At 36.5% G+C, this 15563-nt stretch overlaps 1 protein-coding gene across 2 annotated transcripts in view; it reads right to left on the bottom strand.

The window, feature by feature from the left end:
• The window catches only part of CNTN3 (contactin 3), a 362773-nt gene that overhangs the window by 234514 nt on the left and 112696 nt on the right, over positions 1–15563 (bottom strand). For both annotated transcript variants that reach the window (XM_060308062.1, XM_030867739.2), the window contains exon 2: positions 12666–12800. In XM_060308062.1, the coding sequence (XP_060164045.1) occupies positions 12666–12720 (55 nt within the window). In that variant the 5' untranslated portion in view covers positions 12721–12800. The remainder of the gene's footprint in view (positions 1–12665; positions 12801–15563) is intronic.

Genomic DNA, 15563 nt, shown 5'->3' with positions numbered 1-15563 from the left:
AGTGCCACATCCAATGCCACAAACTCATTTTCTCAGTGATTACAGGGTGGTGGTATTAGAACCAATTGAAAAATATTCCCCAATTATCTCAGAGAGAACTTGGAAAGTTTATTTTGCTTCCAAAGCTTTCCTTAATCACTATTTGTATGACAGACTAGCACAGAAAGACTTTCACATTAAGATGACAAAGAACAGGATGGAATATATGATTAAGGGCACTCAAAGATGGGTACCAGTAGGCTTGGTTTGTATTTGCACACAAACTACTGGCTTTAAAACAAGCAGAGTTTATGATTTGCAAATGCAGCCCAAACATGTCTCTTTTGTTTGTATATATTGTCCATTACACACTACACTGTTAAAGGAAGCCAAGGCTCATCTCATGCTTGACGATCACGCATTTTATCCTTATTTATAATATCAACAATTTTTAAAAAAATAATTTAATCTAGGTGATCTAAATCATCTCGTAAAGGTATGGTCTCATAGTCTCAGTTATAATATATTTAGGGATACCTGTGAGTGGACACAAGCCTTTACTGCCTTGGTAACTCCTGAAAGAGGCCAACATAAATTTCATAGGTTAATGCAGCTCTGTGGAATAGGGTTATGCCAGGTCATAGGGGCTAGAGGTGGGGCATTTACCACTTTTGATGATGTTTAAGCCAGAAAGCGGGAGGGGTGGGAGACATGTCAAGATGATTTCATCAAGGACCTGGTGTCTTCTGATTTCTCTGACCTCAATGCAAGAATCAGCTTTTCCCTCAGGCTGGCTTCCCAGGTGATTAGAGGTTAGCCACCTTCAGCAAACAGGATGTCGGGATTCCTCATTCAGATACACTGGGAGAAAGGGCACTTCCCACAAAGGTTGAACAAAAAGTCCTTGAATCAATCAAATCTTATGGCCAAAAAAAAAAAAAAAATCCCATAAGCTCAATGGCTTAAGCCAATCACTGGGGCAAATCAGATGGGTCCATATATGGAGCTCTGCATGGAGTCAATCTCTTCCAGGCCTCGGGGCTGCTTCATCGTTGCAGAAAACAGTAGATATCAGAGATACCAACACAATATCCACTACAAGAAAGTTAAACACAACTAAAAATCATCTTCCCTTTTGGATTAATGGCTACTTATTTTCACAAGTAATTTCTAGCTACTACCAAAATAATAATAGATTGCAATGGGTTGATTGTTCACTACAATTTTAAGAGAATAATTTGATGAAATAACAACACTAGAACTTTTACAGATATATGATATTTTCCACGATGGTGTTTTAAACCAGGCATCGACAATGATTTCAGGTATCCAAGGAAGCTTCCCTTTCCAAAAGACTTTCATTTGCCTTGTTAGCAGTCCCACTAAAAGATTAAAAGTAAAAACAGAAGAGTCTCTGCAAAGTTTAGAATTTCCACATGCATTGATTAAGGATTTACCTACATTCACCAAGTACTGACACCCGAAATCAGAACTCATCTGACAAGGGATTCAGTATTTGCTGCTAATACACACTCAGGAGACACTTACAACTTTTCATGGGAAATCAGAAAGTCCCCATTAGCGGGTGTCTCTGTCTCACTGTGAGGATACAGACACTGGCAGTAGAAGTTCTGGGAAGTACTCCTTGGTGTGAGCCCTCCCAGAGTCTGTCATTAGCCCCACCAAAGAGCCCAGGTAGGCTCCAGTGTGGGGTTGTCTCAGGCCAAACAACCAACAGGGAGGGAACCCAGCCTCACCCATCAACAGTCAAGCAGATTAAAGTTTTACTGAGCTCTGCCCACCAGAGCAACAGTCAGCTCTACCCATCACCAGTCCCTCCCATCAGGAAACTTACACAAGCCCCTTAGATAGCCTCATCCACCAGAGGGCAGACAGCAGAAGCAAGAAGAACTACAGTCCTACAGCCTGTGGAACAAAAACCACATTCACAGAACAGACAAGATGAAAAGGCAGAGGGCTATGTACCAGATGAAGGAACAAGATAAAACACCAGAAAAACAACTAAATGAAGTGGAGATAGGCAACCTTCCAGAAAAAGAATTCAGAATAATGAGAGTGAAGATGATCCAGGACCTCGAAAAAGAATGGAGGCAAAGATTGAGAAGATGCAAGAAATATTTAACAAAGACCTAGAAGAATTAAAGAACAAACAGAGATGAACAATACAATAACTGAAATGAATACTACACTAGAAGGAATCAATAGCAGAATAACTGAGGCAGAAGAATGGATAAGTGACCTGGAAGACAGAATGGTGGAATTCACTGCTGCAGAACAGACTAAAGAAAACAGAATGAAAAGAAATGAGGACACCCTAAGAGACCTCTGGGACAACATTAAATGCAAAAACATTCGCATTATAGGGGTCCCAGAAGGAGAAGAGAGAGAGAAAGGACCCGAGAAAATATTTGAAGAGATTATAGTCGAAAACTTCCCTAACATGGGAAAGGAAATAGGCACCCAAGTCCAGGAAGCACAGAGAGTCCCATACAGGATAAACCCAAGGAGAAACACATCGAGAAACATAGTAATCAAATTGGCAAAAATTAAAGACAAAGAAAACTTATTGAAAGCAGCAAGGGAAAAACGACAAATAACATACAAGGTAACTCCCATAAGGTTAACAGCTGATTTCTCAGCAGAAACTTTACAAGCCAGAAGGGAGTGGCGTGATATACTTAAAGTGATGAACGGAAAAGAACCTACAACCAAGATTACTCTACCCAGCAAGGATCTCATTCAGATTCAATGGAGAAATCAAAAGCTTTACAGACAAGCAAAAGCTAAGAGAATTCAGCACCACCAAACCAGCTCTGAAACAAATTTGAAAGGAACTTCTCTAAGTGGGAAACACAAGAAAAGGACCTACAAGAACAAACCCAAAACAATTAAGAAAATGGTCAAAGGTACATAAATATCGATAATTACCTTAAACGTGAATGGATTAAATGCTCCAACCAAAAGACACAGGCTTGCTTTGCATAGATACAAAAACAAGACCCATATATATGCTGTCTACAAGAGACCCACTTCAGACCTAGGGACACATACAGACTGAAAGTGAGGGGGATGGAAAAAGATATTCCATGCAAATGGAAATCAAAAGAAAGCTGGAGAAGCAATACTCATATCAGATAAAATAGACTTTGAAATAAAGAATGTTGCAAGAGATAAGGAAGGACACTACATAATGATCAAGGGATCAATCTAAGAAGAAGATATAACAATTATAAATATATATGCACCCATAAATATATATGCACCCAACATAGGAGCACCTCAATACATAAGGCAACTGCTAACAGCTATAAAAGAGGAAATCGAAGGTAACACAATAATAGTGGGAGACTTTAACACCTCACTTACACCAATGGACAGATCATCCAAACAGAAAATTAATAAGGAAACACAAACGTTAAATGACACAACAGACTAGATATATTTAATTGATATTTATAGGACATTCCATCCAAAAAGAGCAGATTACACTTTCTTCCCAAGTGCACATGGAACATTCTCCAGGATAGATCACACATTGGGTCACAAATCAAGCCCTGGTAAATTTAAGAAAATTGAAATCATATCAAGCACCTTTTCTGACCACAACGCTATGAGATTACAAATAAATTACAGGGAAAAAAAGTAAAAAACACAAACACAAGGAGGCTAAACAATACGTTACTAAATAACCAAGAGATCACTGAAGAAATCAAAGAGGAAATCAAAAAATACCTAGAGACAAATGACAATGAAAACACGACGACCCAAAACCTATGGGATGCAGCAAAAGCAGTTCTAAGTGGGAAGTTTATAGCAATACAATTTTACCTCAAGAAACAAGAAAAATCTCAAATAAACGACCTAACGTTACACCTAAAGCAACTAGAGAAAGAAGAACAAACAAAACCCAAAGTTAGCAGAAGGAAAGAAATCATAAAGATTAGAGCAGAAGTAAATGAAATAGAAACAAAGAAAACAGTAGCAAAGATCAATAAAACTAAAAGTTGGATCTTTGAGAAGATAAACAAAATTGATAAACCATTAGCCAGACTAATCCAGAAACAAGGGAGAGTACTCAAATCAATAAAATTAGAAATGAAGAAGGGTAAGTTACACCACAGCAATACAAAGCATTCCAAGGGACTACTACAAGCAACTCTATGCCAATAAAATGGACAACCTGGGAGAAATGGACAAATTCTTAGAAAGGCATAACCTTCTAAGATTGAACCAGGAAGAAATAGAAAATATGAACAGACCAATCACAAGTAATGAAATTGAAACTGTGATTAAAAATCTTCCAACAAACAAAAGTCCAGGACAAGATGGCTTCACAGGTGAATTCTATCAAACATTTAGAGAAGAGCTAACACCCATCCTTCTCAAACTCTTCCAAAAAATTGCAGAGGAAGGAACACTGCCAAACTCATTCCATGAGGCCACCATCACCCTGATACCAAAACCAGACAAAGATACTACAAAAAAAAATAAAATTACAGACCAATATCACTGATGAATACAGAAGCAAAAATCCTCAACAAAATACTAGCAAACAGAATCCAACAACACGTTAAAAGGATCATACACCATGATCAGGTGGGATTTATCCCAGAGATGCAAGGATTCTTCAATATATGCACATGAATCAATGTGATACACCATATTAACAAATTGAAGAATAAAAACCATATGATCATCTCAATAGATGTACAAAAAGCTTTTGACAAAATTCAATACACACTTATGATAAAAACTCTCCAGAAAGTGGGCATAGAGGGAAACTACCTCAACATAATGAAGGCCATATACCACACACCCACAGCAAACATCATTCTCAATGGTGAAAAACTGAAAGCATTTCCTCTCAGATCAGGAACAAGACAAGGATGTCCACTCTCACCACTATTATTCAACATAGTTTTGGAAGTCCTAACCACAGCAATCAGAGAAGAAAAGGAAATAAAAGGAAAACAAATTGGAAAAGAAGAAGTAAAACTGTCACTGTCTGCAGATGACATTGATACTATACAGAGAGAATCCTAAAGATGCCACCAGAAAACCACTAGAGCTAATTAATGAATTTGGTAAGGTTGCAGGACACAAAATTAATGCACAGAAATGTCTTGAATTCCTATACACTAATGATGAAAAATATGAAACAGGAATTAAGGAAACACTCCCATTTACCACTGCAACAAAAAGAATAAAGTATCTAGGAATAAACCTACCTAGGGAGACAAAAGACCTGTATGCAGAAAACTATAAGACGCTGATGAAAGAAATTAAAGATGATACCAACAGATAGAGAGATATACCATGTCCTGGGATTGGAAGAATCAATATTGTGAAAATGACTATACTACCCAAAGTAATCTACAGATTCAATGCAATCCCTATCAAATTACCAATGGCACTTTTTACAGACTAGAACAAAAAATCTTAAAATCTGTATGGAGTCAGAAAAGACCCTGAATAGCCAAAGCAGTCTTGAGGGAAAAAAACAGAGCTGGAGGAATCAGACTCCCTGACTTCAGACTATACTACAAAGCTACAGTAATCAAGACAATATGGTACTGGCACAAAAACAGAAATATAGATCAATGGAACAAGATAGAAAGCCCAGAGATAAACCCACACACCTACGGTCAACTAATCTATGACAAATGAAGCAAGGATATAAAATGGAGAAAAGACAGTCTCTTCAATAAGTGGTGCTGGGAAAACTGGACAGCTACATGTAAAAGAATGAAATTAGAACACTCCCTAACACCATTCACAAAAATAAACTCAAAATGTATTAAAGACCTAAATGTAAGGCCAGACACTATCAAACTCTTAGAGGAAGACATAGGAAGAACACTCTTTGACATAAATCACAGCAAGATCTTTTTTGATCCACCTCCGAGAGTAATGGAAATAAAAACAAAAATAAACAAATGGGACCTAATGAAACTTAAAAGCTTTTGCACAGCAAAGGAAACCATAGACAAGACCAAAAGACAACCCTCAAAATGGGAGAAAATATTTGCAAACAAATCAACGGACAAAGGATTAATCTCCAAAATATATAAACAGCTCATGCAGCTCAATATTAAAGAAACAAACAACCCAATCCAAAAATGGGCAGAAGACCTAAACAGACATTTCTCCAAAGAAGACATACAAATGGTCAAGAGCCACATGAAAAGATGCTCAACATCACTAATTATTAGGGAAATGCAAATCAAAACTACAATGAGGTATCACCTCACACCAGTCAGAATGGGCAGCATCAGAAAATCTACAAACAACAAATGCTGGAGAGGGTGTGGAGAAAAGGGAACCCTCTTGCACTCTCGGTGGGAATGTAAATTGATACAGCCATTACGGAGAACAGTATGGAGGTTCCTTAAAAAACGAAAAACAGAATTACCATATGACCCAGCAATCCCACTACTGGGCATATATTCAGAGAAAACCATAATTGAAAAAGACACTTGCACCCCAATATTCACTGCAGCACTATTTACAATAGCCAGGTCATGGAATCAACCTAAATGACCATCGACAGATGAATGGATAAAGAAGATGTGGTATATATATACAATGGAATATTACTCAGCCATAAAAAGGAACAAAATTGGGTCATTTGTAGAGATGTGGATGGATCTAGAGACTGTCATACAGAGTGAAGTAAGTCAAAAAGAGAAAAACAAATATCGTATATTAAAACATATATTGGAACCTAGCAAAATGGTACAGATGAACTGGTTTGCAGGGCAGAAACTGAGACACAGATGTACAGAACAAACATAAAGACACTAAGCGGGGAAAGCAGTGGGGGGTGGGGGGTGGTGTTGTGATGAATTGGGAGATTGGGAGTGACATTATACACTAATGTGTATAAAATGGATGACTAATAAGAACCTGCTGTATAAAATGTAAATTAAATAAAATTCAAAAATTAAAAACAAAAAGTCCCCATTATCTTCTATGATTTGGGCTCCCTTTGGGGTATTAGATATTAGAAAACCTTTGCAAAATGGTCGGGTTTCTATTTTATAAATGATAGAAATATAACACAAGTCACACACATATTTTAAAATTTTAGTAACCACATTAAAAAAGGTTAAAAGAAACAGGTGAAATTAATTTTAATAATATTTTTGCTTGACCAAATATAATTACATTATTATCAGTGCAAAATTTAATCAATAAAAATTATTGAGATATTTAAATAATTTTTTTAAACTCTGAATATTTTTGGTTACAAGTCTTTTACATTCTGTAAAAGACTTTTACTGCATTTTAGAGTCTCCATCGGGCCACATCTCAGTTGGGACTAGGTACAATTCCAATCTTCACCTGCCACACGTGGCTAGCAGCTCCCATATAGGACAGTGAACATGTGAAGTATCTAATACTGTTAAGCAACGAACTAATAGGTAATTAAGGAGCAAGATAACAATCTCCTTGGGTCCTTGATGATTTTTAGCCCATGGCCTATACCTCTGACTTTATTCCAGAAGAGAAACTACTGAAGTGGTAAATTCTAGTGATAGGGAACTATACTCTGATTTCAGAGATAGACAGAAATCTTGAGACAACCATGCAGACTGGGCAAGTTACTTAAACTCTTAGAGACTGTTCCCTAATCTCCAAAATAGAAATAATATCTATCTCATTTTATTTTTGTTAACTAGATGACCTAAGTAAAGCATTTTCCACAGTGCCTGGTACACAATGAATGAGCATCCATTAATTACTATTGTTAGTATTATTAATTTTCCTGTCATTACTATTGTTTTCCTCATCTGCGTGTTCCTTCCTCTTCTTGTCTCTGTCTCTCTGTTCTCTAACTAGGACTCTGGCTCTTAAACTTTTTTCATAGCAACTCAGTAAGAAATATACGTCAGATCAAGACCCAATACACAATATTCAAAGGACAGCTCCATGAGGACTGGGACACTGTCTGCTTTATTCACTGCCATGTCCCAAATGTGCAGAAGTGCTCAACAGACAACATGTACTAAGTGGGCAGTGTATGCTGATATATTACACTCTATTCTTACTTTAATTTTAATTTATTTATTCTAATAAAAAATGCTAAATGTGACCCACAGAATTGATTTTTTTAACCCACTATTTGGTAGTGACTTTTAGTTTGGAAAACTCTCATCCCTATTTTGTGCAGGGTCTTCATTTCATTCATAAGGTACACCCCTTGATGTGGGTACAAGGTGACATAGAGCCTTGAGGTTATCATAAAGGGTTTCTTTTCTTTCATATCCTACATATTTTCCATCCACAAATCCTCACGAATATACCTTCAAAATATATCCAAAATTTGACCACCGCCCCTGTTAACTACCCTGGAGTTAGACATAAACAACCCTTGCCTGATTAACTTCCCACTGATACCTCTGCTTGTTCCCCTGCACCTCTACAATCAATCCACAACACAACAGCCAGCCAGATCCTTAAAAAAAAAAAGAAAAGAAAAAGCCAGATTACATCACTTCTCTGATCAAACCACACTGTGGCTCCTGAGGGCATTCAGAGCAAAAGCTCTAAATATTTTCAGTGATATACAAGGCCTTCATTTTTGCTGCATCCATCTCCACGTTAACTCTTGGCTCTCACCTACGACTTCTTTCCCATAACTCTTCCTTGTCCAACCAGGCGAACTTTCCTGCTGTTTCTAGAAATACTCAGCATGTCATATATTAAACACTTGGATGGACTGCTGACTCTGCCTGGAGCTCCCTTCCCTAAATACCCACGAGGTCAACTCATTCGCCACAAAGTCTTAGCCCAAATGTCACCTTCTCTATGAGGATGGACCTGATGACCTCTGGTAACTCACTTCTCAGTCCCCCACACTCTCATCTTATTCTGCTTCTTTTCCTTCACAGCACGAGCATCTACTAAATCAATATCATTTTCTACCCTAACATGATGGAATATAAACCCCACAGGGACACAGATCTCTGTCCATTTTCTTCACTGGAAACAATGTATGGCACATAACAGATGCTTAATAAATATTTTTAAAAGAATGAATGCAGCCTGGTGTTTTGGAGGAAAAACACGATTAAATTCACCTTCGGAAAAATTCACAGCCAAAAATTACTATTTGCCCCTTTGCTACAGAGAGAAACAAGCAGAGACAGAACAACAGAAGGAAACAGTTTTAAAAATGCAGAAAATAATGGATAACAAAAAGCTTAAATCTGAGAAAACAGAAAACACAAATTATCAAACATTTGCTATATTTATTGAGTTTACGTCTTTGGATAAACTCTACTCTACACAACTGAATTCACATAACATGTTTTTACTTGGCATTTATCTAGAGATCTTCCCTACCTCATGAACAGATTTTAACTTTAATACTTAAAAAATGACCCAATATTGGTTAAGAGAATATCACACTCACAAGCTGGCTTTTTAATCTAAATTTTATGTAAATCCAAAACGAGTACCAATATTCAGTACATAAAGAACTGTACGCAATCAATACTCTTTAGAAAATTAGTCAGAGACAAATTCTTCTCCATACTATAATTATAAAGATTACCAATTCTCTAAGTAATACCCTACATATAATTTATCATATATCAATTAGTCCAGTTCTCCTTTACCAACCTTTATAGCTTTTTTACCAACATACCCAGAAAATCAAGTTGACCTTTAAATTTTGTAATGTCTTAATATTTTAATAAAATGGATACTGCTTTCTCCATAAATTCGTTCATAAGTCTGTAAAACATTTCTAAAAAATATTGAAAACAAGCAATACAATTTGCACACAGTGTAAAATTACAACTCAAAATTTTAAACCTTTAAAATACTGATCTCATTTTCTTTAGCTATACTTCTACTTTCTGAGTATATCTACCTGTTTCCAACTAATCGTAAAAGTTCAAGGTTATTTCTATGAAAGTTGATATTGCGAATAATAATACTAATTGTAAAAGTTTCCAACTAATTGTAGAAGTTCAAGGTTATTTCTATGAAAGTTGATACTGCGAATAATAATACTGCTGTAGTGTATTCATTTTCTCGTTGTACAAAAGAACTCAAATTTAAAGTTTTGTAAATGAAAATAATCCAAAAAAAGATTTATTTTGATATCTGTATTGGTCTTTCTCCAAAAACTATTTAAAACAGTAGAAATTTATAAATAATTACTCCTTTTTTCCTCAGTGCTAGATTAGTAGGAAAGAAAATGTTTTAGGAAACAAAATTGAGGCATCACAGCGGAAAACCTGTTTAAAAAAACTTTATTTTAAAAGTTGGAGGTTTGAATATCATTTAAATACTTCAAGAATGTTTAAGTTTGAGATAAGGGCTTGGAAGTTTACTCCAATATAAACATGTTTTCAAATAACATATGTTCTACCTGACAATGCATTTGGCCTCGTTCCATACCAATTTCCTCCTCTTAGAAAAGAAAAATGACAAGCTACTTTTTTTTTGCTACTTTCCTTAGGTATCATAAAGCACTTGTGTTTATCTAGAAGGTAGGTCGTCTTCTCAGATGGATGCTGAAATTTTTAGAGGTAAGAGGTGATAACTTCTGTAACTTACTTTCAAATGGTGTAGTCAGTCAAACAACGAATGGAAAATACACACACATATGTATATATATAGAACAAGTACAGTAAATGGTACAATAGTTAAATCTAAATTGTGCATATATAGGTACTTATTGTACTATTCTTTCAACCCTTTAGGTGCTGGAGTGTTTTTATAATAAAAAGAAAGAAAACTTTGCAAACAAATCAACGGACAAAGGATTAATCTCCAAAATATAAAAAGAACTCATGCAGCTCAATATCAAAAAAACAATCCAATCAAAAAACGGATGGGAGACCTAAATAGACATTTCTCCAAGGAAGACATACAGATGGTCAAGAGCCACATGAAAAGATGCTCAACATCACTAATCATTAGAGAAATGCAAATCAAAACTACAATGAGATATCACCTCACACCGGTCAGAATGGCCATCATCAAAAAATCTACAAACAATAAATGCTGGAGAGGGTAGGGAGAAAAGGGAACCCTCCTGCACTGTTGGTGGGAATGTAAAATGATACAGTCACTATGGAGAATAGTATGGAGGTTCCTTAAAAACTACAAATAGAATTACCATATGACCCAGCAATCCCACTACTGGGCATATACTCAGAGAAAACCATAATTCAAAAAGACACATGCACCCCAATGTTCACTGCAGCACTATTTACAATAGCCAGGTCATGGAAGCAACCTAAATGGCCACTGACAGACAAACGGATAAAGAAGATGTGGTCCATATATACAATGAAATATTACTCAGCCATAAAATGGAACGAAATTGGGTCATGTGTAGACATGTGGATGGACCTAGAGATGGTCATACAGAGTGAAGTAAGTCAAAAAGAGAAAAACATCGGATATTAACGCCTGTATGTGGAATCTAGAAAAATGGTACAGATGAACCTGTTTGCAAGGCAGAAATAGAGACACAGACGTAGAGAACAAACATATGGACCCCAAGGAGGGAAAGGGTGGGTGGGATGAATTGGGAGCCTGGGACTGACAGTATATACACTAATATGTATAAAACAGATAACTAATGAGAAACTGCTGTACAGCACAGGGAACTCAACTTTGCTGTACAGTAGAAACTAACACAACATTGTAAAACAACTATACCCCAATAAAAAAATAAAATACAATAAAATAAAGCAAAAAACTAATCGTTGTACACGTTACTTCATTTTAAAAAATCCTTGTCTTACTCTTCCCCTGTTCAAGAAAATGAAACAAAATGAACAAAAAGGAAATGCATCAAATGATTTTTTTTTTTTTTTTTTGCGGTACGCAGGCCTCTCACTGCTGCGGCCTCTCCCGTTGAGGAGCACAGGCTCTGGACACGCAGGCTCAGTGGCCATGGCTCACGGGCCCAGCCGCTCCGCGGCATGTGGGATCTTCCCGGACCGGGGCACGAACCCGAGTCCCCTGCATCAGCAGGCGGACTCTCAACCACTGTGCCACCAGGGAAGCCCGTCAAATGATTTTTAAGAGTTGCTTTTGTATGGTGAATATATGAGAATTATTCCTTTTTCTTTCTGTTTTGTTCTATACTTCAAATTTTCAATATTAACAAATAAAAATTCTATCCTTATTTTTGGTCCCTTAAATAAGTTATTTGCTGAAAGAAAAATAGTATTGTTTTTAAGATTAGATATGAAAATACTGATATTCTTTAAAATCTGTATTTTCCCTTTACACTACAGATTACAAGATTTAGCCATTTTGGTAACAAAGTCATGAATTAACATTCTCAAATTCTGATTAATTGTTATATTCATAACACTACAGTAGATCCGTAATATTTTTTGTACCCATGTATCTATTCTTTTTTTATTTGAATTTTATTTTATTTTTTATACAGCAGGTTCTTATTAGATCCCTGATATTAAATGCCATTATATTTGTAATGAAAATATAATGGTCTGCAAACATTAGGGAGCACAATGAGAACCCAGTTATCAGAAGAGAAAATTAGAATTTCCTTTCTGGGACAAAAAAAAGACTTGTGGAGGGAGGATTAGTTCAACTTTAAAAAATTATTTAACAAATGACTCAAGTATAGTTCTAACTTCAGTTTAGAAGATATAGCTTATTGTTACCTCCTAGGCAGCCAATGAATGAAAGCAGGATCAACTGTTTCCATGACAACATCATCTTTAATTGCCAAAAGCAAGAGTAACTCTTGTCCAGTCTCCGATGAATAGAATGCTGTGTCTTCAGGTGAATCCTTTAATCTGTAAAATAAATATACAAAGAAGTCAGACTTGAAAAAATGAATTGCTTTAAAACATAGATTTTCTTCTTTTCATAAAACTGTACCACTCTCAACCACTCAAAATCCCCAAATGAAATTAATCTTTTTTGGTGCAAAAAAGATGTATGATATGTAGATACTTAAAAAACTCTTTATGTAACTGATAGGCAGACAGAGAGGCGTCACGAAATTAGAAATGTTTGACAATACTAAAATATTAAATATTAGTATATTAAGTATTGAAACTTTTGCTAGATAGTAATTACAACATGTAAAATATCACCCTGAAATTGTAATTTTTCTCATTTTCTCTCATGATAATATTTTTGGTTAAACTAAGAGTCAAATCAGCAGATTTGATATCTTGAAACACTGCTTTTCATAGTCTCTGAATCCCTCATAGGCATATAAGTTATAAATAACATTATCAGTGTTCATTTTAAGCCTGTTTTTTCAGAAACAATTGCAGAAAGCCCTCAATTACATATGTTGAATTTAAAAAATGCTAATGATGTTAATCATTAGAGAAATGAAAATCAAAACTACAATGAGATATCATCTCACACCGGTCAGAATGGCCATCATCAAAAAATCCAGAAACAATAAATGCTGGAGAGGGTGTGGAAAAAAGGGAACACTCTTGCACTGCTGGTGGGAATGTGAATTGATACAGCCACTATGGAGAACAGTATGGAGGTTCCTTAAAAAACTACAAATAGAACTATCATATGACCCAGCAATCCCACTACTGGGCATATACCCTGAGGAAACCGTAATTCAAAAAGAGTCATGTACCAAAATGTTCATTGCAGCTCTATTTACAATAGCCAGGACATGGAAGCCACCTAAGTGTCCATCGACAGATGAATGGATAAAGAAGATGTGGCACATATAAACAACGGGATATTACTCAGCCATAAAAAGAAACGTTATTGAGTTATTTGTAGTGAGGTGGACGGACCTAGAGTCTGTCATACAGAGTGAAGTAAGTCAGAAAGAGAAAGACAAATACCGTACGCTAACACATATATATGGAATCTAAGAAAAAAAAAATGTCATGAAGAACCCAGGGGTAAGACGGGAATAAAGACACAGACCTACTAGAGCATGGACTTGAGGATATGGGGAGGGGAAAGGGTAAGCTGTGACAAAGTGAGAGAGTGGCATGGACATATATACACTACCAAACGTAAAATAGATAGCTAGTGGGAAGTAGCCGCATAGCACAGGGAGATCAGCTAGGTGGTTTGTGACCACCTAGAGGGGTGGGATAGGAAGGGTGGGAGGGAGGGAGATGTAAGAGGGAAGAGATATGGGGACATATGTATATGTATAACTGATTCACTTTGTTATAAAGCAGAAACTAACACACCATTGTAAAGCAATTATACTCCAATAAAGATGTTACAACAATGTTAATGATGAAAATTGTTCAGTATGAGAATCTTGCAAATGAAACCACTTTATTTTTTGCTGTCCTGAATTTTCATAAACTTGAATGTGCTGGCTGAGAGTAAATAATTGTGTGAATACCCTGTGTCATTTTCAATGGCCATTTGAAACTACCTAAACTGCATGGTTAATGATCAAGTAGGCTGGATGCACACACTTAAAATCAGAGAAACTTTTTTCGATTGCTAAAACTCAGCTGGTTCCACACAGGGAAATGAATGACTTTAATGTCAGCCATTTTAGCAGAGCTGTACAACTCTCAGTCAGTAGCTGCTATGGACTGGGCTGTCTTAGCTGTTGCTAAGCAAACGGGAGAAATCTCAGTAGTTCTTAACTATGGGATCCTGCCATGTGATGGGATATATTCAATTAGAATTAAGTGTGTTCCAAATAATAATAATTTCAAGTGTGAAAATATGACATCTTGCAAGTTACATACTTAAAATAATATATTAAATCAGTTATTCCTATAGTAATGCTGCTCTTGTTCACTTTCAATATAATACACATTCTTGGGGAAGGCGAGGGGAGTAAGTGGTGGAATGGCTAGAATTCCGGGATTTCGGCATAACTCTGACTTGGCCCATGGGACTCTGAAACAGGTGGAAATACAATTGAGAACTACTCCTCTAGGAACTGCAGGTTGGCGACTTACACCATCATGGGATCTGTGACCATTTCTAACTGTCCCCATTACTACAAATTGCAAGTGTCTTAGTTTAGTCTCCCCTTAATGCAACCACTGCAAAATGAATTCAAGTGCAAGCAGTTTACTTGAGAGGTGAATGACAAAAACAGTCAGGACCTGGCAAAGTAAGAGACGGAAAGGAAGGCAGCTGATAAAGGGTAAGATATGAACCCATCAACCCCTGTGTCTAAGTACAGCTTATTCCTTTTGGGGAAACTCTGGAAGTCCAGCCTGTGTAGAACGTATGCCTCAGAGTAATCCCAGAGTTATGCTTCAGTTGTCCAGTTATCCTTGCCAAGGGGCAAGGGATCTGGGGTATTTATACGCCAACTCCCATGAGTCATCGTTTGGAGGCTATTTTCAGGGAGTATTAATGATATAGCACTTCTAGCCTCTCATAGGGACAGCAAAATGGCTTCAGAGGCAAAAAACAAAACAAAACAAAACATTATGTCCACTCAAACAATGCATTTGGTGGCAAGTGGAAGTGATGTGTGCACTGAAGTGATAATGGCAAGAGTCACATGTGGTGTCTGTCACACTGTGCATATGAAACTGAGACATTTTGAAGCTATTTTCAATAGCATTCAGTCCCAGGAGACT

Source organism: Globicephala melas, chromosome 11, assembly GCF_963455315.2.
Source record: "Globicephala melas chromosome 11, mGloMel1.2, whole genome shotgun sequence".
In the NCBI taxonomy this organism is placed as follows: Eukaryota; Metazoa; Chordata; class Mammalia; order Artiodactyla; family Delphinidae; genus Globicephala; species Globicephala melas.
The sequence above is the reverse complement of the archived record's forward strand: the minus strand, read 5'-3'. Positions and strand labels throughout refer to the sequence as shown.